This window comes from Rhinatrema bivittatum, chromosome 9 (genome assembly GCF_901001135.1).
Source record: "Rhinatrema bivittatum chromosome 9, aRhiBiv1.1, whole genome shotgun sequence".
NCBI classification, from domain to species: Eukaryota; Metazoa; Chordata; class Amphibia; order Gymnophiona; family Rhinatrematidae; genus Rhinatrema; species Rhinatrema bivittatum.
In genome coordinates, this window is record NC_042623.1 from 236,192,851 (window position 1) to 236,220,129 (window position 27,279).

Below are 27,279 nucleotides of genomic sequence, written 5' to 3' on the forward strand. Positions count from 1 at the left end.
TCCAGTTAGTGGTAACACATTTTCTTGGAAAAAACAAGGCAGATAACTACAAAGAGTTGGCGGAAAACCTTCTCAAGACACAAAAATCTTGGCTGCAACATGTCACTAAAGATTGTAGGCACTGTGGTGGGGATGTGATCACCCTCAAGACCCAGAAATGGGTAGAAAGAAGATAAGAAAAACAAATCAATCAACCAACATTACCCATTCACGTGCATTAAAAACTGAATATATTTAATAAGCAAAACAAGTTAGAGAAGTGCATGCCTCTAGCACAGAACCAAGAAAGTGTGTTTGGTAATCTTTGGTGTTTTACACTCCACTTCCAACCCAAGATTGCCCTGTTCTGCCAGCAATACAGCAGTAGTCAGAAGCCAAAGTGTATACCCAGACTGATATATGTGATTATGATCGGTTATTTTGTTATCCACACTGATCAAATGTCTTTGGAATTTGCAAAATACAAAAAAATAAATATATATATATATATATATATATATATATATATATATATATATATATATAGATAGATAGATAGATAGATAGATAGATGAAGGGTATCATAATAAAGGTCCATTCACTATTGAGAGTCTAATGTGAGGTTTATTGAAATCTCTCTCTCTGGCCAAAATGCAATTCCAAAGAGAGGGTAAAAGTGACTTGCCCAAGGTCAGAAGGAGCAACAGGAAGACTTGAATGTTGGTCTCCCTGGTTCATAGCCTGCTGCTCTAATCACTAGGCTACTCCTCCACTCTAGATTGGGTGTGCTTTATGTCACAAGGGCATTCCCAGAACAATCTGTCACCAATGCAATGGTAGATCAGTTAAAGGGTGAGATAACACTAGGATTATGAACTGCATATCAATTTGCAGCATATATACATCTAGCCATTGTCTAACTCCCATGCCTGCAGGTATAGTGTTGACGTTGCTTCCATTGTCATGAAATAGCAGTATGTACATACTTCTCATTCAGGACAGGTGTCCACAATACTGCACACATCACACAGCTTTGGGATCACACCTTGCATTACAGTCTGGATGAAAGGGACTGTGCTATCTGGTGGCATTTTTTCTATGTGCATGGCTCCTACAATGTTTGCATTAACCTTTCTTAATGCATGCACCCCTACATGCATGCACTATAGCACATTAAGCATGGAAATGTATCAGATTAGATGTGCTAATGTTGAGGGTCTTGGTTGTTGTGCTGTTATGCAGGTGGCAACGCTTTCTTGGGAAAGCTACGGGAGTATGCAGTTGCAGGTGAATGAAGGCAGGAGAGATAATCTGCTACTGTCCAGCGTACACTTGATCAACTGCTGACATCATACAGGCCAAAAGTTTACATGCCTTTAACTGGCCTGTCACAGACAGGGTCACTGTCATCTGCAGATACCTGGTTACTGGAACGTAATAGTGGGTAATATGTCCCAGATAGTTATATGTTGTAGCAGTATACACATATGTTTGTTCCCTCCACATAAGCACAATGTTCAGTGTTAACCTCCACTACTACTGTTAACAGTGCAGGTGTTATTTCTGAGGTCCTGTAAAGCACATAGCCTTAACACTCCTGTGCAAAACACTTAACATATAGTAAGGGACCAAAATCATGGCTGACTTTTCCATGCTTTTATGACGTTGCTGATGGACATGTGTGTGAGGACATGTCTGTACTGCTGAACAGCTAGTATGCTGTAGGCTCACCAGTAACTCCTGTTACATAGTAGTCCTTTAATTAGTGAGGTGCCTTGCTATGGTCCAGACAGTCCATGCAGTCCTATGTGTATTGCATGCTCTGTGACATTGTGTGGTCAGGTGAACAGGTTAGGAGCATGACAGCTTCCATTGTAACCGGCACTCTGTACTTATTGTATAGGGTACTGCTTGCACAGTTGTCATGTGATAGCCAAGATTTACAATCTTGTTTATGTGTAGGCATCTTGACAAGCAGGCTTTTTGTGCCACCTAATCCATTCAGGGGCCCATGTCACAATCTTGCAGTAAGTAGGGGTGATTATATGCTAGTCACAGAAGTGTTTCCTGTGGGCAGCTATACATAATGTTTGTGGAGGAAGGAGTCACATAGACTCATTACATGGAAGCTTGAACACACTTGCTTTTCATTTACTGCCAACCATTGCTCGAACATAGGCCTTGGTAATGTGTATGTGCAGAGACATCAGCATGTAGTCTCTACTCTTAACATAAGTGTGTGGGGCTTGCATACTCCCTTTGTGACGGTGGTATAGCTTTCCTAGCTTGGTCCCTTGCACTTCAATTCCAATACACCTTACCAGCCAGTGTGTGTTGAAAAATTGAGCACAGTCACCTTTTGCAGAACTTTCATGCAGTGGTTGTCCTCTGGAAAGAATGTGCATGTGAACAGGCCTAGGAATGGTCTTATAAGTTTAAGGGCACATTTTCAACAATGATACTCGCCGTTTATATGTACTGTTCGTTGAGGGGCAGAGGTGTGCAGGTGGGCATGGTGACATATAGTATGCTGGATAACTTGAATGTTATACTGCACGTTTGGCTGTTTTTCTCATCTTGGACTCACTCGCACAGCGATGTCTTTCCTCTGTGCTGTGTACACGCAGGAAGGGTTTGCCTGCTGTCTATCACCCATATGAAACACAATACCTTTTCTGTGCCAGCCTACACGTGTTCCGCTTATCTCTATCTACAAAGGGATGGGCAGCTGTGCACTGTAGGAGCTTCACTTGTTCAATATCCAAACGTTGTGTAACACTGCGCTGTGTACTTGTTGAATCATGCAACATTGTCTCAGCTGCTATGTGACAAGAAGGGAGGGGGATTGAGTGGGTACTGTGTGGTACAGCATGTGCAGAGGTGCACTGCACAGGACGAGGAGGTATGCTGCTGGTGCTGTGCACAAGGCAGACTTCCGCAGACTGGCTGCCATGGCTCCACTATCCTATCTTGGGGGTCATTATATTACATGTAAGTTTAGGATCTCCTTTCACATTACGTCCAGATGCCAAAGGGTCTCTGCTGATTGCCCATGCCCATTGTACAGCATATGATACTCCCTCACTCCTCATCCCTACTTTTGAGCCAGCAGCTGAGAGTGTATACTGACCCTCAGTAAGCACCGGTAAAGATATGTAAGAATGTAAAATCACACCAATTTGCTAAGAAGGCACGGCGAATGTAGTGAAAGGTTCCAAGGTCTGGAGATTCTTATAGGCAATGTTGCAAGCAAGTTGTGTATTAATTCCATGTACCGATTTAGTAAGTACTAGTGGCAGTACATTAAGTATTTTTGCATGTGTTTTGACTATTCCTTCGTTTCCCCCCATGGGATGATGTTTTGCTGTGCCTTCAACTTTAGGAAGTATGCATGCTACTATGTGTCATTACATAATCAAAAGACGCACAGCAGCATGCATGCATGCATATTTTCTACCGATGAAGCCATGCCAAAACACCATGCGGTGGGGGGGAAAGCAGGGAGTTGTGAAAACACATGCAAATACTCAATTTACTTAATAATTCTGTGCATGGCATTTCTACACACCTTGCTAGCAACATTGCCTATAAGAATGTCCAGACCTCTGAATCTTTCACTACACACGCCATGCCTTCTTACCAAGACAAAGTAAGTTCAGAACCTTTTAGGGTTTACAGTGTAAGCTATAAATGTATGTGGTCACACACCCTTGCAGTCCTGACTGAAGAAAGTGGACAGAAAAAAAAGTTGGGTCCTGAACACTTAAGTTCACCCTTTACACCACTCAGCTTCTATAGGCACGCTATAGCATGTGTTGGCCTTTTAAGGCAGTGGTCCCTAACCCTGTCCTGGGGGCCCAGCAGCCAGTCGGGTTTTCAGGATACCCATAACGAATATGCACTTGCATGCACATTTTTATTTATTTAACATTTTCATATCAAACCGGTTTACATGGAACTTAGGGACTAACTAAATAACCATGTAACAAGAAGGCCAAAGCACAGTTACATACAACAAGGAGATTGAACTTGGGGGCTAGAGTAAGCCAGGAAGTAGAAGGACAGCAAAAACTAGAGGTTAAATACATACGTATATACTGGGACTGGTCATATTCATTGTGGGTATCCTGAAAACCCAACTGGCTGTGGGCCCCCAGGACAGGGTTGGAGACCACTGCTTTAAGGTACAGAACTGGTGACATATAGGGCCATGTAAGGAGACGTTAGCAAATAGTATTGTATGTGAAAAAGGCAACAAGAGGCAATAGTGAAGGGTCACAGTAAGAGTCTTCTTATTTACCTCTGGATGTCTTGATAAGCAGCATACACTGAGCTTTCATTGTAATGCCATAACCCTTATGGTCTTGCTTGCTCCATAAATTCACATTTTTTATCTGCCAGGGCATTGGAGCATGAAAGGTCATGTTGAGAGCAAACCTTTAACCATTGCTACCATAAACAGTAAAACCACACAATGAAACACCACCACCAGAAAGTTAATCTTTCCAAACAGTGAACACTTTATTAACAAACACATGTAGTGCACTGTTTGAAATTCAGCCGGTTTCTTTGGTTATCACATTCTGTAAGGACAAACACACCCATGTGCATTTCCTTAACAGCATATTCTGTGTTAACCTGTACAATAACATAAGCAAACAGCATCATGACATATACAGGTATTACATGTTATCCTTAATGCAGTATTATGATTACAACCAATAACATGGGGGGATATTTACTAAGCATTTTTCCCATAGAAAATGACTGGGAAAAATCCTTTAGTAAATAGGCCCCCAAAAGAGGAAGTAGCACCCCAAAAGCTCAAGTATTGCTGTCAAATTACAGCTACATAAAGCACAACAATGTGTGTACATAGTAAGGTCCCACACAGTGCATGTTGAAAAAGTGCACTCAGAGGACAGCACAGTTCAGCATGTAGGCAGCAGGAGTCAGACAGCAGAATAAGCCATCATCATCATCGCAGGAGCAGTAGAAGACGCAGCAGCATGGAGGCAGGAGACCCAGGACAAGACATGACACAGCAGCATGGAGCCAGCACTTGCAGGAGATGAGAAGAGATGTCAGGATCCAGCAGCATGGAGCCAGCACTTGCAGGAGAAGAGAAGAGATGTCAGGATCCAGCAGCATGGAGCCAGCACTTGCAGGAGATGAGAAGAGATGTCAGGATCCAGCAGCATGGAGCCAGCACTTGCAGGAGATGAGAAGAGATGTCAGGATCCCGCAGCATGGAGCCAGCACTTGCAGGAGATGAGAAGAGATGTCAGGATCCAGCAGCATGGAGCCAGCACTTGCAGGAGATGAGAAGAGATGTCAGGATCCCGCAGCATGGAGCCAGCACTTGCAGGAGATGAGAAGAGATGTCAGGATCCAGCAGCATGGAGCCAGCACTTGCAGGAGATGAGATGTCAGGATCCCGCAGCATGGACCAACACTTGCAGGAGATGAGAAGAGATGACAACTCGTAGCATGGAGCCGGAAACAGGACAGCCTCACAAGAGACACCATCTGTCAAGACATTATAGGCTACTTAAAGTAGGCCCTAATAGGCCCAGAGGCTGAAGGACTGCTTGTTAGTGACTGTGTTGCTTGAAAATGCTTCCTCTTCTCTCCTCAAAAATTTTTTTGTCTCTTTAAAAAAACTCTCTTATGCTTAACTCAGACATAGATACATACATTTTGATTTGACACACTTGTCACATGAGTTGATTTAGACACAATAGATTAGTTGAGATTCAATATAGGAGGTGATATCGTGTATGAGTGACATTAGTATTATATCCCTTTAGAGAACATAGACAGTGCATCGTTGTTTGAAAATGCTTGACATAACAGCATCCAATGAGTGTGTGATGGCACAACTACTCTGTAGAGAACACACGATGAGCCAGTTTCTTCCATCTAGCCAGCACAGCAACTCTGTAGTGAGCAGTCGATCAGCCAGTTTCTTCCATCTAGACGGCACAGCATCTCTGTCAAGAGCGTGCTCCTGTGATTTTGATTACATTGCCTTATCGGCCCTTATTTGCCATGCCTTTCCTCTTTTCAAGGGTCCTTGCCACGTTGTGACTTTCCATTTGGTAGGGGCATTGTTTTGGGGGGGCCGACTCCTGCACTGTTGTGATTTGGCCGGACTGCTGCAGGGTGTCGAGCCAAGGAAAGCAGAGTTGCTTACCTGTAACAGGTGTTCTCACAGGACAGCAGGATGTTAGTCCTCATATATGGGTGACATCATCAGGATGGAGCCCAATCACGGAACACTTTTGTTAAAGTTTCTAGAACTTTGACTGGCACCTACTGGGCATGCCCAGCATGGTACCAACCCTGCATCCAGCAGGGGTCCCCCTTCAGTCTTGTCTTATAGTAAAAGGTATGTGTGAAAAATAAAATAAGAAGACGTAAACAAACCCAACTCACTGGGTGGTGGGCGGGTTTCGTGAGGACTAACATTCTGCTGTCCTGTGAGAATACCTGTTACAGGTAAGCAACTCTGCTTTCTCACAGGACAAGCAGGATGGTAGTCCTCACATATGGATGAGTACTGAGCTGAGGATGCCCGAGCAAAGCACCAAATGCACCCAAAGACGTGCAACAGGCACAACAACAGGGGTGGAAATTTGGTTAGGAGGGCATCCTGAATGGGTTGGTGGAAGGATGTTGGGAAGTTAAACTGAAAACAAGTTGCGTAGAATGGACTGGCCAAAGATGGAATCATGTGTGCCAGCCTTATCTAAGCAATAATGGGCTGCGAAAGTATGGCGAGAACTCCAGGTAGCAGCCTTACAAATATCAGCAAGCGGTACCAAACGGAGGTGCACTACTGATGTTGCCATGGCCCTGACCGAGTGTGCTTTTACACGGTCTTGTAGCGGAATGTCTGCTTGCTGGTAGCCAAAAGAAATGCATTCCGCCAACCAGGAGGAGAGGGTCTGCTTTCCCACAGGATTTCTCAATTTGATGGTATCAAAAGAAACAAACAATTGAGTGGATTTCCTGTGGGCCGACATGTGGTCCAGAGAATGCAGAGCCTGTTCTCCTGGGTTCAAATGGGGCCTTGGAAAAAAAGTAGGTAGGATAATAGATTGGTTAATATGAAATTCCGACACTACCTTCGGCAAAAATTTAGGGTGAGTGCGGAGCACTACCCTGTCATGCAGAATTTTAGTGTAAGGCAGGTAGGTAACTAATGCCTGTAATTCACTAACTCTGCGAGCGGACGTGATCGCAAGAAGCAAAACTACCTTCCAGGTGAGATAGCAGAGATCACTGGACTGGAAAGGCTCAAATGGAGGTTTCATGAGCCGTCCCAAAACCACATTAAGGTTGAAGCAGGGGCAGGAGGGCACAGTGGAGGTTTTAAATGGAGCAAGCCTCTCATGAAACGTGATACTGAGGGTTTTGTTGAAATGGAGACATCTCCTATACCCTTATGGTATGCAGGCACTGCACTAACATGCACCCTGATAGAGGAAGTTTTTAGGCCTAACTCTGACAGGTGCCAGAGATAGAAGCCGGAAGATAAAATTTCCTTGGCTTGTAGGCCGGCCGCTTAGAGTCACGCCTGAAAGTTCGCTTAGGGATGGAATGAAACTCAGATGGCACAGAAGAAAGCTGGTGCAGCGTTTCATGGTGGTCTTTCAACTGCGCCACGGACTCTCGTATTTTTTCCCCAAAGAGATTATCACCCACACAGGGTAGATCTGCTAACCTGTCTTGGACCTCTGGTCTTAAGTCTGAGGATTTGAGCCAGGCCCATCTTCTTACACTAATCCCTGCTGCAGACACTCTAGAGGCAGTGTCAAAGATATCATACGCAGCGCGGACTTCGTGCTTTCCAGCATCCAGACCTTTTTGAGCCAGAGTATGAAGTTGAGCCTGAAGTTGCTCTGGTAAAGACTCAGAGAAATCCTGGATCCTCTTAAAAAGGTCTCTGTTATATTGTGTCATGTATAACTGATAAGAGGCGATGCGAGATATGAGTATCGAGCCATGGAAGACACACCTGCCAAAAGCATCTAGGGATTTTTGTTCCTTCCTTGGAGGTATGGAGGAATGAGGTTTTGAATGTCGTGCCTTCTTCTGGGCTGATTCAACAACAACAGAGTGATGATCCAACTGTGACTTTTGGAACCCAGGAGCTGACTGCACAAGATAGGTGGCATCTGTCTTGTGGTTGACAGGTGGAACCGAATCTGGGTGTTCCCAGTTTCTCTTCAGGAGATCAAGCAGGATTTCATGAATAGGTATAGACATGATTTCCTTAGGAGCATCTAGAAATTGGAGTACTTCCAACATTTTGTCCTAGAGTCCTCTTCTGTCTGAAGTTGAAAAGGAATGGTTTCAGACATTTCCTTGATAAAATTAATAAAAGACAGATCTGGTGGAGAATGTCGTCTTTTATTTGGAGGAGAGAGCTCTGATGGTAAATCATCTGTATCTTGGGATGAATCATCGGTCCAAGGATCATAGGGCTGATCTCCAGCACCTAGTGGGGCTCCAGCGGGAAGAAATGGTGCTAATCCTGAAGGACCAGGTCTAGGCATCGGTGGCACCAATGGCATCGATGGAGGCTCCGAAGGGGCCGTGACATCGATGGATGAGTCGGTGGTAAAATCCCAGACGGTGGAATGGGTATGGGTGTTTCCTCATCATCCGGACCCACCAGTGCTCTCGGTTCCAGTGGTGGAAGAGCACCGATCTACGCATCCAGTCTACCCAGTAGCGGTGCAAGCGCTACGGGAATTGGATCAGTGACCAGCTCGGGGACCAGTGCCGGCGTCAATGGAGGTTGGAAGCCCTGAAGTGTTTTACCGATGGCCTCTTGCTTCATCTGATCCAATTCCTTGTGGAAGCCTGGGGTGTGGAACCCCGGCTCCGGAGTAAGAGGCAGCACTGGCGTAGCCGGAGGGTCCACCGGTGAAGGTGGAATCGCAGATCTCGGCACCACTGAAGGTGGGGAACGCCTCGGTGACTTGGTCACAGAAGGAGATGGGCCCTTTTCTGGACAGGGCTTCTTTGCCAGTGGCTCTGTCGACGCCGATGCCGAGGGCTTGCCTGGATTGGCGGACTGAGCCTTGCGATGACTGTGTCGACGTCTTTCTCGATGATCTCCTCGGTCCTTTTCTTGAGGAGGCAAGGAGGGAATCAACACCTTTGGAATCAATGCCGCCGGTCGGGCAGCAGCGGTGTCCCAGTGCTGGTGAGAGGTTGATGGCAACAACTCAGATGAAGTTGAAGCTATCAATGGAGTCGGGGTTTTCGACTGAAAGAGAAACTCCATTTTCCCTAAACGAGCCTTACGGCCCTTCAGTGTCATTTGGGCACATTTGGTGCAAGTTAGGATATCGTGGTTGGACCCCAAACACACAACACAGACCCCATGTGGGTCAGTTATGGACAATGAGTACAGTTGGGGAACTGATGAAAACCCGACGCCATGACTCCATCAAAAAATTTAGCCGCGGTGTGGTCGATGGCCGGTAGGCCCCGAAGGGATAACTTGATGGGAATTGACCGCAAGAAGAGTAAAACGTTACCTTTCGACCGCGGAGTATGGATATCGATAGGGGGATCCCTATGGGGTAAAATGTTTTTGAAATTTTTGAAAGAAGTTCCGTGAGGAAACTTCCTGTCAGAAATCTCAAGAGAGTTCCTTAATCCACGTGGCTACTGCTGGGCGGAAAAAAGAAGACTGAAGGGGGACCCCTGCTGGTTGCAGGGTCAGTGCATTGCTGGGCATGCCCAGTAGGTGCTAGTCAAAGCTCTAGAAACTTTGACAAAAGTGTTCCGTGATTGGGCTCCATCCTGATGATGTCACCCATATGTGAGGACTACCATCCTGCTTGTTCTGTGAGAATGTCACAGGTGATTCAGATGGCTGGTCCAACATTCGCTGTAGGATTTGTGTCATCACATTTGTAAGGTTGCTAATGGCTGCAGCAATCATGTTTGCATTCTGTATGCTTGCAGGATCCTGTTTTGCTGCTGTACAGTTCTTCGCAGGACCCTTATTTCTCCCGCAACTGCCAGACCTCTGCTGATGAGATGCCTGCTGCAGGTGCTGTTGCTGCTGGTGGTTGGCGCAATGGTGGCAGTGGTACCAGTGGTGAAGTTGGTGTCAGAGGCTCCAGTGTGGGCATAAGCTGGGCTTCTGTCAGAGTGGCGTGGGGTGCTGGTTCCTGGCAGCTGTTCCTCCGAATGTTGCCAGACCATTAAGTTGTCAAGATCTAGGTCAACATTAATAGGAGTTCTGGAGCCTGGGGACTGCATAACATACAGGGGCTGTGAGTAAGGGCCTGTGGAGCAAGGGTATTGGGAGGCTTGTCCCAGGAGCATCCCGGCTGGTCTGAGAGCTGTGGAAACAGAGAAGGAAAAAAAAAACATTCATTACATATGCAAGCAAGGTTTGCCATCAGAGGTGTACTTTGTTTCTTTACAAAGGGCCTGATTCACTTAAGCATTTCTCCCATTCTGTGTCTATGGGAAATTCCTTGATGGATCAAGGCAAAAGTGATCATCTAATGGCAATTTCTGGGGCTTTTTTTTTACTAAAGGAGTTTGCCATTCTGGGTCAATGGGAAAAATGCTTAGTAAAAGATCCCTTATGTCTACAGCCGTTGCTGTCTGCCCATTTATGGGTGAGTTAAACTTATCGGCAGTGGCTCACGTGGTGTCTAGCCACTAATCCATGCCCTCGAACATGTCCAGTCCCAGGCTTTCAATAAGTCGCTGCTCCATTTCTGTCACTACAATGGGACAGCGGGGCCCCTTGGATCGCTCTGTTATCTTCACCTTCAGCTGGGCTTTGATAGCCCGGTAGCGATGGGTAACCTGCTCCCCGACTCTTTGAATGCCACTGTGCTGGGTGATGGCCTGGGCAATACTGCACCAAATTTGCCCTTTTGCTGCTTTGGACATCTTGGCTGCTTTGTTTCCAAAAGACTGGCGTAGTGCTGCAGGACCCCAGTGATGAGAAGCTCGTTCTCTGCCACACTGAACCCGATTGCCTGCAGTTTCTGTCGTACTGGTGGCGGGCTGGCCTCTCCCAGATAGGTGTCCTCCCTGCCCTGACTCTCTGTCCCCCTCCATTCCTCCCCCCTCACCTCACCCTGCCCTACCAACTCCCTTCCCGTCTGCCCTCTCTCTGTAACCCTATGCTACCATACTCCTCCCACCACTCTTTCCTGCCTAACTCCTTCCCCCCATCCCACCCTCCATTCCCTCCTGCCTCTACTTGTACCCCCTGCCCCTACTTCCCTGGCACTCCTACCCTCCTCCTCCCACCTCCGCCCCCTGCTATCCTCACCCCTCTTCTCTTCCCAGACCTATCACGCTCCATGCTTTCCTCCTCCCACACACTCCTCCACTCCTGACACTCCTCCAATGCTCCTCACCCGCTCCTGTCATTCCTCCTCTTCTCCACAGAAAATGACAAACAGGACTAACTTTCCTTCATCCAACAAATATCACAAAAGACAAAAGGGAATGGGAAACAAATGACAACAAAAAAAAAACACAACTCGATCAGAAATCGCAAAACTACTCCACCAGAACTCCTGTAAGACCACAACCCTCTTCTCCTCTCACTCCAACGCCCAACACGCCCTCAAAGGAGGAGGAGGCAGGAAGCGAGCGTGATGATGTTCCGGGGTGTGCATTATCTCGTTGTGCGCTGCAGCCAGCCACCAATTTCAATAAACACACCCCTTTTTCTTATTGTGGGCATCATCCATGCAAAGTTACAGCATTTTGATGAATCTAGGCTTTAACTGGGTAAGTAGTGCTTTTTAAGACTTATCTGGCTAAGAAGCTGCCATTTAGCCAGGACCTCAAAACCGATCCAGATAAGTGGCGCACATCTGCACTCTTAATTTTAAACATTTACTTGTGGAGATTAGACATGCATATTTTCCTTAGCACGTCCTTAGTGCAAGTCTGCAAATTTTAAATACACGCGCGCATTAAGGACATTATCGCTTTTACTGATTTCGCCACCGGTTTGCCCAGTCCATCTCATAGATGCCCTCCCGGTTCTTCAACCTGACCACCCCCTCTGTTTATCCACACCCCTCCCCGAGTCAATATTTGGCAATAAACAATTTTATTTTCATTTACACAGGAGATAATTAGCAGATGTAAATATTACTCGAGTAACAGGCACGTGCATCACTTTGGCAGCTTCTAAAATAGCAACTTAAAAGTGTAAATGTTGGCCCCGCCCAGGAAAAGTCCTTTTTTCCCCCCTACAGGCGCTATTTTGCTCACGCACATATGGACGGGTATGTGAACCCTTGATGAAATACATAGTTTGTGTGCAAATCTCTCTTTAAAATTTCACCTTTAAATGAGCAAGCTCTGCAAGGTGCCTTTTAAGGCCTGACATATCCAATAGACTAGCAGTGTTTATTACTTGTGCAGAGTTCTAGGACCACTTTGTTGTACCTATAGAAACAAATCTGATAGGGGCTTAGCTAGTTCTCAAAAGCACAATCCAGTTGTTTACCATTATAGGAAGTGATTTGGTTGCTAGGTTGATTAATCAAAAATATGAAAGTATCTGGTCTAAAGCATTCCCTTAACAAAGGTCTCTTTTCCAGAAAGATTATGGGTAGAAAGTGAGCTAAAGATTTCTTGATTTTAGGAGCTGGTCTATGGTTTGGTATGCCAAGCCCATCATCTTCAATACATCTGGATCTTAGATTATAAAATACACTGTGTTTGAATAACACACATTCCACTTTAAGGGATTTTGGTTGATTTTGAGTGCACACTTTCGTCACACTGTTCTTTTCTAAAATGCAGATTGAAGTGATGCACGAAGCCAGTCAGGGAGGGTCCAGCCGAGTCTTGGTAATGAGCGAAAGCGATGAGAACCTTTCTTCCAGGAGAAGGTAAGAACAGACACAATCTCTGTTTCTAGTCACAGTACCCACTTAAAAAAAAAAAAGGTAGGCCTGCAGGTCTTTTCCACATAAACAAGGAAACCTAAAACAAATCATAGCCTTACTGACCTAATGTCAATATTTGTCTACAAAGACAAATCAGTCTTTATCTTCACTTAAAAAAAAAAGAGTCATGTTTTATAATTTACGGATTTTTTTTGCTATCAGTGATAAAAAAAAAAAATATATAAAAAATACAAGTCCAAGAACTCCATGGGCAAAATCAAGCCCATTATATTCATAGTTCTGGTTACAGTTTGGTCAACTATATGTTGTAGGAATAAAGCTTGCTGTGCCAAACCAGTTGCTTCCATTACAGGGTTACTGGGGTGCTCTTTCCCCATCCCTGTGAAGCACATTTCATACAGTATGCATATGGCATACATATCACTGACTGCCCTGTGGTAAGTTCAGGGATTTCTTATGTAAATGTGGCAAAATGTTGGCAATAGTACAGAGACAACACTAGAAAGGAAGGGAGTTGGCAGGGATGGCAAATGATAACTCACTGTGCAAGTATCTGACACCAAGTACTTAATTTATATTGCAGATGGGTTTTACTAGGCAATTCCAGTTAATATCTGCCATCTGAGGAATCTCACTATTTAATAATTCCCTTTATGGTAATATTGTGCTTGTAAAACTGGTTTTATATTGAATAAGGAAATACCTACCAACAACAAAAAAGCACTTAATACTAGCTGATTAACGCAGAGGCAGTCTAGTGCTCAGCAGCAGAAAATAGCTCTTAAATTAAGTTATTTTCTCTGCTTTCTTCTAGAGGTTGTGCTGCCCCCTTTAGCATCCTAATGTCCGTATCAGCAAAAATTACCACAAATACATATGGCCTCTTCCACAGGCTCAGTAAGGGGTTGGTGCATCTTTAGAGAGGGGAATACAATGTTCCCTTGTTGTACACCAAGCCTGGATCAGAAAGAAAATACCTGAGAATGTAAAAAATATTTATGTTACTATATGCATTTGGGTAGCTGCTCAGCCTGCCTTTTAGTTTGATGACATTGCAATGCATGATTAAAAGTAGGTAGCACAAGATAATGCACTTTTTAAAAGAGATAGTTACCAATTTAATTTTATTCAAACCAAGATCCTCTGGATACTGGTTATTTTGTTTTCAATGCAATCCCAGAAAAAAATATTCAGAGGGTAGGGGTGTGGGTGTGGAGGGTAGGGCAGTTGTATGAATTCCAGTGGTGACTTGTGACCAATAGAGGTTCAAACTTAAAAGGGCCAATCTTCTTTTTGGATATCCCAGCACTCACGTACAGCAACTGACAGACAGCAAAGATTTACAAGGCAAATTCTGCACCAGTCATGAGCTAAAAAATGTGCTGCCCTTGCAAGAAAAAGTGACAGAAGGTTAACATTAAGTAGTAGTTAAATGAGGATTTTTAAAACTCATTTTGAGGAACTAAAGATCAGAATTTCATTAGCCTTTGATAAATCCTTTCCATTCCATAAAGAGAAGAAAAAAATGAAGTCAGCAAAGAAAGAGATGTCTGAATTTTAAACTGTTTATTTGTAAACATTGTTTGCTATTAGAAGTTTTACAAAATAGTTTATTTTTATATGGTTGACTTAGGAAAGGTCATAAAGAACTTTGCAAAATATAAACAAAACATTTTACATTTATTTAAAAAAAACAAACAAACCATAAGATACAAGAAATGAGATCTAAACCCAAATAAATGGGTAAACAAATTCCAGCCAAAACAGTCTGTCAAAACCCAGACACAAGAGATTGACTATAATGTACACTGAATTTAACAACCTAGAACTGGTTAGTGATCTGTATAAAAAAAAACAAACTGGTGAAAATATGTCACAGATGCCCCCAAAAGTCAAAACGTTTGCAATCAAGAAAGTTTCTGGCATTCCCCTCCCCTCATTTATTGAGAATAAAGCTTACCATCATAAACTTTCAGGAACAAAATTATGCAAACTTTTTCCATTTATTCAGAGGCACAAAAAAATACAAACCGTAAACATCACAAAAGTACAAACACAAGAGCTTTTTTTGAGAAAATAAATATTATTTAACGAAAAATAAAAGTCAGACCCGCTGTAAACTTAACCATTACAATGGTCAAAGATATGTTAATATATTCACCCAATGGCAAATTATTTTGAAGAATAATAAATCAGGTTTAAAAAACCGCCAGAGCTAATTAGATTGCTCAAAATATGAATTTGCAGGCTCCTTGGTTCGATTGCTTTCTCAATTACTTTTATTCCTAGGATTCATCTTTTCCATTCTAATATACTTGGCTCTGCTTGTTTGCAATTAATTTGGAATTTAAAAAAGGATGCACACTTTATTATGGTCATACACAAATTTTTTTTTTTTTAATTTCCCGGAGCCCTCTTGTTCATTCCGTCTTCATTCTGTACATTTATTTCTGTAATGCCTACATGGTATGACAAAATCAGCACAGCAGCAACCTGCCCTACTTGGACCACACTGGTGAATAACCGGCTATGAGGGAGGAGCTTTCAAACAGTTTAAAGGAATCGAAATCTTTACAAAGGAATCTAAATCTTTATAGAAAACTTTATAGTTAGCAAGGCTGCCTTCTATAGTTCTAGACTATATTGTGCATTACTTTCCTTAACATTTATTTATTTATTTTGTGGTACTGAGGTTTAACAAAACCAGTTTTAAAATACTTTACTTTCTAACAGAGAGCCAGTCCGTTTTTCAGGTTAGGCACAACAAATATACATAAAGCGAATTTGCATATACTGGGTTTCCAATCTATGCAAATTTCTCTCATGCATATTTATTGTGCATCTATTGAAAACCCAACTGGCTGTGGGGACCCCCAACAGGTTTGGGAAGCTCTGTTTTCACAATTGAGACATTTAATTTTTGCTATTGAATTTTTGGTTAACTGTAATCAAATTAAGGAGATGTTTACTAAAGCTTTTCTCCCATGCTGTGTTTATGGCAAGAGGGGATTAGTGAACCAGGTCCTGTGTATTGGAAAAAATGTACATAGTTATGTTAGCCTTGTTCAGCTTCTCAGAGACTCTGAGCAGCAGGAACTCCTGCGATTAGTGTGACATCACATTATTCACCAGAAGAACTGCTGAGATATCTAACAGAGTATTAAAATTAAATGTTAAGTGAGGAATTCAGAAAGAATTTGGAAGGCAGCCTTTCTAAATGCATAAAGTTTGTTTAAATTCTCTTTAACAGGAATGAAAGTATAAAGCAAAACAATAAAGAAATTTACTATTTTTTTAAATAAATGGCAGATAAATGCTTAAAAAAAAAAAAAGCGCACTGTTCTGATATTTTCTATGTAAAATGCTGTATGCTAGAGATGGATTTTCCATGTGAATGTTTTCTTAATTGTTTGCTGTCCTAACAAAGTATTTGGTACATTCTTTAAAGCAGCAATATTTAATTTTTTTTTGTTGGGGGGGTGGGGGGGGGGGGGGGGTGGGGGATCATTGGTATTCTATGTTTTCACATTAACTAAAGATGTGTTTTGCCATAAATATGTGCATATAAGAATACGGGTTGTGACAGTGTTGTGGGAGAGGAGCCAAAGTGACACCAGAATGTAAGGAAAGACAAAAACTAAAAAACATGCGTTCATCTGATTCCCTCTGCACCATCTGCCCAGATATATGAAAAAGTTTGGACAGCAGATGGAGGAAGGAAAAGACTTGTGTCATAAGCCAGGAGAAAAACATACAACACCCCCCCCCCCCCCCAAAAAAAAAACCAAACAAACCCCAAATGGTTCACATATTAAATCCTCTAGTCAATGAGTAGGTGAAAGAGGATGAATACACTGCTATTACAAATAATTAAATAAAAAGAAGAGAAAAGGAGGACATTTGATCCAGCATGAGGTGGTCATTGGTTGTTAATACAAGTCTTCAACTTGCACAGAGGTTAGTCAGCTCCAAGAAGGTTTGGAATAAGTAAATCAGCTAATCAGGATGCTACCTATATGGCACTCTACTTCACATTTTACAATGCTACTTTATAGAGGAATAAAGTATTTTACTGGCACTGTAAAACACGTGCAGATGATTGTAATCTTGCTTAATTCATTTTTTGCCACCAATATTATGCCGGTAATTCTTTACAAATCAATGGAGCTGATTTACTAAACAATGCTAAAATTCAGCAGCTATAATGAACATTATCAACGTGTGTTAATGGACGATTTTAATGCAGCTTAATTTTACAGCTGTTGCTTATTTACTAAACTGTGTTAATATGCGGTAGATTACTTTAATGAATCAGTTTCAGTGTCAGCTAGGAAATAAATTTAATAGGATAGCAGAACCAGCCAGCAGGGAGGGTATTCATAGGAGTTAATGACTTGACAGAAAATAATTTTTACTTTAGGTACCGAATCATTAATAAACAAAAAAAAGCTAAAAACGGAAGTCATTGCTGCCATTGTAGAATTATCAAAGGTACCAGGAAAAGGTGAATTTATTGTACTCGTTAAGATCTTCTACTGTCTAGCAATAAGAATCATGAATTTCTGTCTCAACATTCAAAATTATACCTCCTTAAAAATATTTTTTAGGTAGGTGTAAAGTACTGTGGTTGCTGTGTTATCTCACTTGGAACATAGAACCAGAAGATCAAAAGTACAAACAGTAGGCAATAGCTTTTTATGGGCATAGATACTTTTCTGATTAGCTTTTAAGAGCCAAGATCATTCTGCATTGACTTGATGACGTGGGGACAACCTCAAAAACTAATCAGTAATGTATTTAGTCCAACAAAAAGGTAAATCAACTACAACTAGTTTATAATATAGTGTAAACCATTTACCCAAAAGATTATCTATTTCACTTCATATCTAATTGTGCAGCATTCAAGTCATTCTCTCATTATTACTGTGTTTAAGCATGTTTTCGGGAAAGGTTCTCAACTAATCTTGAGCCTGACTTCTGTTTTTTAAACAGCCATATTGTAAACGGGAAGATTATCGCTTTGCTAATAGCTCAAAATTTTATAAGGAGGTAGATGGCATGTATCTCTCTATATACACATGCAGTAATTGCTTTATCCATACATCCAACTGTTTTTGCCATGTACCTAATCATTTTAATCCCCGAGTTCCAGCAGTTATGACACACGGAAAAGGAGGGGGTGAATACAATTTGTCCTCTGAGAAGACAGCACTTGGGCTAGATTTGCAAAAAAAAAAACCAAAAAAAAAAACAACCCAAAACACTTGCACTTCCCAGATCTCTCATACCAAAAGGCCTGACTTGGACAGTGACACTTCCATTTAACTTTGTGTGCTGAAAAAAGTGTCTCTTCATTTGTGTCCCTCCTCCCTATCCTGGTTTTTTTTTCATTTATGCTCAGATATTCCATCTTTCGGCAGCAATTGTGAAAATTCATCCAGGAGTTCCAGTGTATCCTCCGTAAGAAGGAAATTAAACAAGGGAAAAACAGCTTCATGCTCCTTACAGGGCAAGTTTTAAGCTTGAATCATTTCCCCTTTACTCATTCTAGTTCGCTATTTGGATTGGATCTGAAGTACGCATTTCACAACCTTGTCAAAATGAAGCTAGAAGAGCTATTTTAAATTATTAGGGAGTACAGGAAATTCACTTCTTGAACCATCAGAAGACTCTAGGATTTGTGACAGAACAGAAACAATGTGTATTATACAATTCTGCTCAGTACCAACCTGAATTTTTTTTAAATATTTAAAAGATGGCTCTTGGTTTCAAATTTTGTTTTTCTTTTCATTAATTGTCTATAACAAAAAAATAATCTTTGCAATATGGGATGAGGCACTTTCACTTCAAAGCATAACTATGAAAAATGGATTCAAATTACATCAGCATGTTCTTGGAAATTTTTTCCACCAATTTTTACGTGAAATACCCCTTTGGTAATCCAAGATTACGAGAGCTATAAAAGGCTGCTGTTTGTGAGCTTAAGTGCCCAGAATGGACATGAACTTTTTGTAAATGTAAACCTATGTCACTATATCCTCGTGCAGAGAAAAATGGAATATACTGTCCTATTCAGCAACAGTTACGTGGACTGAATTAGTCCCCCACAAAGTTAGTTTGGCAGTTCTTAGAATTTAAGCTCCTAATTCTTAAGCATCCTCAGTTTGGTTTTTTTTTTTTTTTTTTTATTTTGGTGCCAGGAATTCTAGAGGTGCCACTTTTGTACTAGCTCTACTGAAAATGTTATATAGCTGTTGCACTTAGGTTAAATTATCTCTTTCTGAAACAGTACGTCCTACTTTATATACTGGTGATTAATTAAGAAAGAGGTTTTATGTTTGACAACTTTCAGCCAGATCAGGTTGACAGCCAAAATTTTCTGTTCCCCTGATAATGTAAAGTTTGGAAAATTTTTGGTTTCAACTCTAACAAAAGTTAAGTACAGGAGCATCATGAGATCCCAAATATCCCATCCATTCCCAAATGAGGTTATGCTATCATTTGACCACTTCTATAGTAACATACTGCACCTTAAGACTCCTTGTAATCTATTTCTTCCCCCAAAAAGCCATTCATGTTGTGGTTTTCATTTTACATGTGGTAGACAGGACGACACTTTTTGTTTCTTGGCTCAGTAGACTCCCTCTTAAAGAGACGTTCAAGTATTAGGACCATGCAGATGAACAAGGATAAGTGTTCACATAATTTACTTTGCAAAGAAGCATTATGTTCACCAATTTACAATACATATTGCCCCAAAAGCCAGAAGACAAAGTCTTAACTATAGGATTAGTAGCTTCCTTCCAAAGATGATGAAGGTCTTCTGCGTGTCCATGAGAGGTCATCATTTTATTATAAATGCAAGGATGGTATGGAGCTTTTCCTTCCCCAGAGAAAATGGGTGATACTGAGGCACGATCCCCATTTTGTTGGCACAGAGCCCCATGAATACATCATCTATATAAAAACTAGTATTAAGTGTCTGTGAAGCTTCATACACTCTGGCTGCCACATCTCTGGAAACTACATATGCAGCACCAGCAGTATAATCGGGATAAGAAGGCCACTGGTACATTTCATATGAGACATAATACTTGCTATTTCTGTTCCTTATGGGAGGGGATCCACGATGGACTTTTCCAATCCAAAAATCTTTAGCATCCATTTTCTCCAGTCTTTGCAGATATGAAACAAGATTGGGTGTGTGGATAAAAATGTCATCATCTGCTGACATGATGAATTTTGCATGTGGACAATAGGTATTCACCCAGCTGAACTGCAAAACTAACTTTAAAGTAAGATTCTTGAAGGTGTCAAAAAAATCCTGCTGAATGAGATCATTATACTTCTTATCTTCCAGTGCAAGTTCACTCTGCAGCATGTCTCTCTTCATGGGATCTTTTTGCATGCCTAGAGCAAAAACAATTTTAACGTTGACATCGTATTGAGAAAGTATATACTCCTCATTACCCCAAGTCTGACGAATTGTATCACGCCTGTGTCTGTTTTCAGGTGACGTTTTCACAAATAACAGAAGCAAAACATCTTGCCCATGACATTTTTCCTGGTGGTTAATCAAGTATTTGTATCTTGAGATGTTTGGTTTGTCCCTGTAAATAGACATGCTGTCATTCACAAAGCTGTAATTATTTATGAGGTATCTGTAGGAAAAGGACTTCACATGGCTTATAAATTTATTATTCTCTTGTCCCCATAAAAGCATGACAGACAGTATGAAGCAAGAAGCAAATATTTGTATAAATTGCCATTTTCTGACTCTTCTGGCACCAATCATCCTCCTGAAGAATTTCTTTTCATGCGTTTCTCAAATTCAAGTTAGATGATTTTTTTTTTTGTGGAAAAACACAGGATTACTTTGGACTAGAACATCTACTATAGTGCACATAAATCATATTTGTCAAGAATATCCTCGTGAATCAACAGATGAACTTTCTACAAATCATTCTGCAGAGATAGATATGGAAGACGCTAAAGGGCAAAGATTTTAAACTCTTCTGCTGTGACATTTCATCTGTTACAGCTACTGCTCCTAGGACCAGGATTTCTTCATGTGGGAACACCAGGAATCTGCAAGAAATGAAACAGAAAAAATAAAAAAAAGTGTTAACTTATTGAGTGACTTTCCCCACAAAATCTAATTCAATATGGGTTAGATTTTAAAAGCTCTGCGCGCGTAAATCCTGCCGGATTTACGCGTGCAGGGCACTCGTGCGCCGGCGCACCTATTTTGCGTAGGCCGCTGGCGCGCGCAAAGTCCCAGGATGCGCGTAAGTCCCGGGACTTCATAAAAGGGGCGGGAGGGGGCTTCAAGCAGGCGTAACTTGCGCAACAAAAGGTAGGGGGGGGGACGCGGAGGGAACGGAGGCAGGCTGCGTGGCTCGGCGCGTGCAGGCTGCCAATTTTGCGCAGCCTTGCGCGCGCCGACCCCGGATTTTATAAGATACGCGCGTATCTTATAAAATCCGGCGTACTTTTTTAAGATCTACCTCAGCGTGTCAGCAGGGATGGGAAAATATTTAGAAAATTTGGGTGCCAGTCAAAAGTTTTTTTCTGTTTATTTTTTTTCTTTTTTAAGGGAATGAGGGAACTAGAAAAGGTACAGAGGAAAGTGGCTCCTCTATGAGGAAAGGCTAAATATAGTTAGGGCTCTTCAATCTGGAAAAGAGATGGCTGACAGATCTATAAAATCAATAGCAGGGTGGAAGGGAAAATGGGGAATGGTTATTAACCCTTTCAAGTACTAAGACTAGGAGATACTCCATGAAGATAAAGGTAGCACATTTAAAACAAATCAGAGAAAGTATTTTTTAACTCAATGCACGATTAAACAGAGGAAATTTGATGCAAAGGAAGTAGTGAACACAGTTAGCATAGCTGGGTTTAAAAAGGGGTTAGACAAATTTCTGGAGGAAAAGTCCATAAACCATTAGTAGTTATGTAGACTTGGGAAAGCCATTGATTTTATCTCTGGTTTTGAGCAAGGAGGACTGAATCTATTCTTTAGGATCCTGTTGGGTACTTGTGTCCTGGATAGCCACTGACAGAGATAGGATGCTGGGCTTGGCAGAGCTTTGGTCTGACCCAGTATGACATTTCCTAGGTTTCTTATTTATTTGCTTTGTTTTTTCTTATTTGCTTGCTCTTTTTTTCCTGTTTTGGCTCAATTTTTAAACAATTACAGGATAATTTTAAAATGAGTGCTCGGATGCCCATACACGTACGTATTGGCACGTAAGCGGAGATAAGCTGGAGTTTTAAATCATGCAAGCATTTGTGCACATATGATACATAAAATACACTTACTGTATGCAAGTATGCATCTAATTTTACGAGGTTATTCGAGCAAACCTATTTCACCTATATCCATAAAACGTTGCCGGCTTTAACGCACATATGTCAGCAGATTTTAAAACATGCTCGCTCGAGGGACATTCTCAGTTTTTTTTTTTCAATTAGTCCACCAATTTTCCCAGTCAGTCAATCTTAAGGTCATCCAGACCCCTTGTTCTTCATCCTGTACGCCCTCCAGTTGAGCCGGACCCCTCACCCTGTCTGTGTAAGCCCTAAAACACGAGATCTGTAGATTTGCTCCTCCTCAGGAGCAGTATGCAGCTAACAAGCTGCAACAGGCCGCGACGTCTGGGTTTAAAATATGGGGAAACGCGCACGAGTTGGCCTTGCAACAGAATGCCTATGCCATGCTCCTTTTCCACCCTCTTATTTTTGGTGCGCGCATGGGTACATACACACATAAAACTGCAGAGGGTAATACCTTCACCGCTGTGCTTGAATCTGCACTTGCTGCCTTTCAGCCACCCTGGGGGCTAAGTCCATGCCGGGAACCAGCTGCCGGACCAAGGCTCACCTCTGAGGGATATCGAAATCACCTCAGGAACTCTCGACTGTGGGAGGGACCCTTAGGTTTCACTGCAGGAGAAGCGGGGCTCTCTTCCTGAAGGTAAATTTTCTTTCTTCTTGTAAATATTATACTATTCTCGTGTGGATAGTGTCCGCATCTGCTATGGAGATGGAGAAATATTGAAGAGCTAAGCTTACTGCACGGGTGTATGTAGGGTGACATCAGCCTTGAAATCTGACTCCATCTCCCATCTGCTATTAGGAGAGCACAATACCCATTGGTCCTGAGTCCATCTGTCTACACTAAGGAAAACGAAATTATCAGGTAAGTAATTTCTCCATTTTTAAAATCCGCGTTGCTCGCATGCAGCCCACATTTGTGTATGTCGGCACTTTTGCGCCAGCAACACTTTTAAAATCAACCCCTTAATTCTTTCTCCTCCCCTTCCCCAGCCTTTTCTTCCTACCTCCAGCCCTTTTCCACTTTGTCATCTCCTTTTTCTCAAGCTGCAGCCTGCTCTCGTGTCCTGAACCCTATGGTTTGTCAAGTTCTCTAACGCTCCATGGGCTGGTGACAGGCACCACTGTAGCTTCTCCTGCTCTATACAGGCCAGTGAAGTGGTAGGTGCGCCAGCAATAAAATTTTGGTTGCCAAGGTTTTAACTGTGGTCATTCTAGGCAGGTTACCCTAGCTTTCTTGAAGTCTACTGCAGCCATATCATTGACATTAGGCTTTTGACCAGGTCTGCTCTATGCTGGTTATCCCCCAAATTCTTGTAAGTCTAGCCGTAATTGTCATGTACTGAGTACCTAAATGGATCAATTAAGGACTGAAGGAGTTGCCAGCCTGGCTATGTTATACAAATGCAAAGCAGCTTGGATAGGTTTCCTTTTTGTGGCTTTAGTTGTTGTTTTGTGGTTCCAAATGCTTCTTACGTTTTTTGTTTATTCACTTCAGCTCAATGTATCCCAAATTGGCTATCAAAGGGAAGCTTACACCCTAGAATTAACAAATCCATCTTCATCTCTTTTCTAGCCCTTATACTCTCCAACTGTATCTGGAATAAAAACCCTTTACTTAAATTTTTAATGGCCAAAAAATATTATAGTAAAAACAGAGAATGGGGGAAACATTGAACACTACAGACACTTTCAAAATGTTAAAGTTAGATTTTTTTTTCCTCCTGAAAAATGGCAGCCTATTAATAAAACAGTTATTCAGCATGGACCAATATATGAAGAGTTTACAATGGTTGTTGCTGTTGTACTGTTGATATGTACAGCTTAGCTTGCATGTTTCTCTGTGTTAACATTATCAAGAGCAACCTGAATAACAGACATTCTGGTGAATCAGTATGTGGCACACATTTAGTAGGAAGAGATATACAGGTCCTTTATTTATTTGTAAATATATTATATTATCCTTTTTCCTAAAGGTAAGCATAAGGCACATTATACAAAGAAAACCAAATTGAATGCACAACTAATGCAGACATATAGATATGAGGTAGACTGCAAGTGAGGACATTGGGTATAAATGATGCATTATATAGAGATAGATATAGATAAGAAGTTAAGCACCAGAAGGTGGGAGAAATATTAACAACCGGTTGAGTAGAAACAGCTTGATAGTAGGTGAACCTTGTGGAACTTGTGGCCACAAAGAGTTTGGGTAGACAGGTAATAGAAGGCAGTCTCTCTGTTATGGAATCTAGGGGAAGGCATGGTTAACAGCCTAGCTTTAATTTTTTTCTGTGAAAGGTGAGGTAAAAAGTTTCTAGTCAGCATTAGAAGTATCATGTTCCACAATTTAGGAGCAAATCAGCTGAATTAGTGAATATAAAAACATAAGATATGCCCTACTGGGTCAGATTAAGGGTCCATCAACCCAGTATCCTGTCTCCAACAGTAGTCAATCTAAGTCACAAGTACCTGGCAAGTACTTGAAAATTAAATAGATCCCAGGCTACTAATGCTGGCAAAAATCAGTAGCTATTCCCTATTGATTAATAGCAGTTTATGGACTTCTCCAGGAACTTAAACACTTTTTTAAACCCAGCTACACTAGTTGCCTTAACCTCATCTTCTGGCAACTAAGTCCAGAGCTTAATTGTACGTTGAGTGAAAATGAATTTTCTCTGATTTGTTTTAAATGTGTTACTTGCTAATTTCATGGAATGCCCCCTAGTCCTTGTATTATCCAAAAGGGTAAATAACCATTTCACATTTACTCATTCAAGTCCTTTCAGAATTTTATAGACCTTTATCATATCCCCCCCTCCAAACTGAATAGCCCTAACGCTCTTCAGCCTTTCATCATAGGGCAGCTGGTCTATGCACTTTATCATTTTGGTTGCCCTTCTCTGCACTTTCTCCAGTGCAACTATATCTTTTTTTGAGTTGTGGCAACCAGAATTGCATACAGAGGCATTATAACATCGTTTTATTTGCCATTCCCTTCCTAATAATTCCTACCATTTTGTTTGCTTTTTTGACCACCGTAGCACACTGAGCTGATGATTTCAATATAATATCAACTATGACACCCAGATCTTTTTCCTAGGTGATAACTCCTAAAATGGAACCTAACTTCGTTTAGCTACAGCATGGTTTATTTTTCCTAATTGCATCACTTTGCACTTGTCCACATTAAATTTCATCTGCCATTTGGATGCCCGGTCTTCTAGCCTCGCAAGGCCCTCCTGCAATTTATCACAATGCGCATGTGATTTAACTACTCTGAATAATTTGAGTCATCTGCAAATTTGATAACCTCACTCATTGTATTCCTTTCCAGATCATTTATAAATATATTGAAAAGCACCGGTCCAAGTACAGATCCCTGAGGCACTCCACTACCTTTATCTACTGTGAAAACAGACCATTTAATCCTACTCCGTTTCCTGTCTTTTAACCAGTTTGCAATCCACAAAAAGACATCACCTCCTATCTCATAACATTTTAGTTTTCTTTTCATGAGGGACTTTGTAAAATGCTTTCTGAAAACCCAAATACACCACATCTATTGGTTCACTTTTGTCCACATGTTTATTCACCCCTTCAAAAAAAATGTAGCAGATTTATAAGGCAAGACTTCCCTTGGGTAAATCCATACTGGCTGTGTCCCATTAAATCATGACTATATGTTCTGTGATTTTATTTTTTATAATAGTTTTCACAATTTTAACCAGCACAAGTCAGTATTTTTCCCCAGTCCCTAGGGAAAAAAAAAAAACTGTGGCTTAGAAAATGAGGACATAAGTTTGTGAGGCAATGTAGGGTAAAGTGATTTAAGGATTTTTTTTTTTTTTTACATTTGGGGTAGATTTTAAAAGGAGTGTGCGCACGTCCATGTGGGTGTGGTTCCCGGCGTGTGTACATGGATGAGCCGATTTTATAATATGTGTGCACTGGCGTGCCATGTTATAAAATCTAATGGCTATGCACGCACTTGTGGTTGGCATGCGTGGGGAAGGGGGGGGGGGCGAATTTTTGGAAAATATGCTTGGTGACACAATTGGGCCTCCCCCCCTTCCCCCCCGTTACTGGGAGGGAACTCCCCTACCTCCCCTCCCCTCCCTTTTCCCCTCTCCCTAAACCCTTCCTTTGCATTTTGGACAGTCTTGTCCCTTAACAGCTTATTTAGAAAAATTAGATGAAGTTCCTAAAAGGGCATCATTGCTGGCATCCTTTGTATCTATGCAGGATAAAAAAATCATATTTGTTTTTTCTTTTGTTTTAATCGTGGTTCTTTATTCTTGGGAAATAAGATTTGAGTTTTTTCTGATATTTGTAAAAAGAGGCAGGAAGCGCTTTCTGGAAATGCACCAAGAAATTTCACATTTTTTGCCTGTCCTAGGCTTTTTGTATTGGATATTCTCAAATTGTGGACTATTATAGGACTGAGTAGATTGTATTTTCTTTTTCTGCATAATGATGGTTTTGCTTTGTACTTCCTTTTTCTTACTCGTTTTTATTGAATTATTACAAATTAAAAAAAAAAAAGTTGCAAAGCTGTGCAATGTTCCTTGATGATGTCTATGTCCTTAACATTTTCTCTGAATAAATTGTCTCCAGAACATGGAGAATTTATTATCCTGTTATGGACATCTTTGCAGAGTCTGGAAGCTTTCAACCAGGCCATCCTTCTAGTTGCTATAGCTACAGTCATTGCCCTAGAGAAAGTATCATAGGCAACAGGTAAACAGATCTAGCCATATGTTTGGTACAAGCTTCAGCCTCATTTAAAAGCAGAGATAATTGATCTTGATCGTCTTGATGTAACAAGAGATAGGTCTATTATCTTTTGCAATATTGTTCCATCTGAAATTGATGGGCTGCTTTCTGGAACTCAGTATCGCTGTTGAAACTGTTCCTTATTGATATTAATACACACTCTAGTCTTTCCCTGGAAGAGTTGAAAAGAAAGCTTTTGACTTCTTTACAGCTGGCTCTACCACTAGAGAGTCATAGGGCAGTAGAAGTTTAGAGT

At 41.5% G+C, this 27,279-nt stretch overlaps 2 protein-coding genes across 2 annotated transcripts in view; one reads left to right on the plus strand and one right to left on the minus strand.

The window, feature by feature from the left end:
* Positions 1-27,279, plus strand: part of MCF2L2 (MCF.2 cell line derived transforming sequence-like 2) — a 774,003-nt gene that overhangs the window by 338,495 nt on the left and 408,229 nt on the right. Inside the window, 1 exon segment of the mRNA XM_029615373.1 lies at positions 22,822-22,850. Within this exon segment, the coding sequence (XP_029471233.1) occupies positions 22,822-22,850 (29 nt within the window).
* The window catches only part of B3GNT5 (UDP-GlcNAc:betaGal beta-1,3-N-acetylglucosaminyltransferase 5), a 71,899-nt gene continuing 60,989 nt past the window's right edge, over positions 16,370-27,279 (minus strand). The window contains 2 exon segments of the mRNA XM_029615374.1: positions 16,370-19,809; positions 19,812-20,996. Coding sequence (XP_029471234.1) covers positions 19,574-19,809; positions 19,812-20,703 — 1,128 coding nt within the window. The 5' untranslated portion in view covers positions 20,704-20,996 and the 3' untranslated portion in view covers positions 16,370-19,573.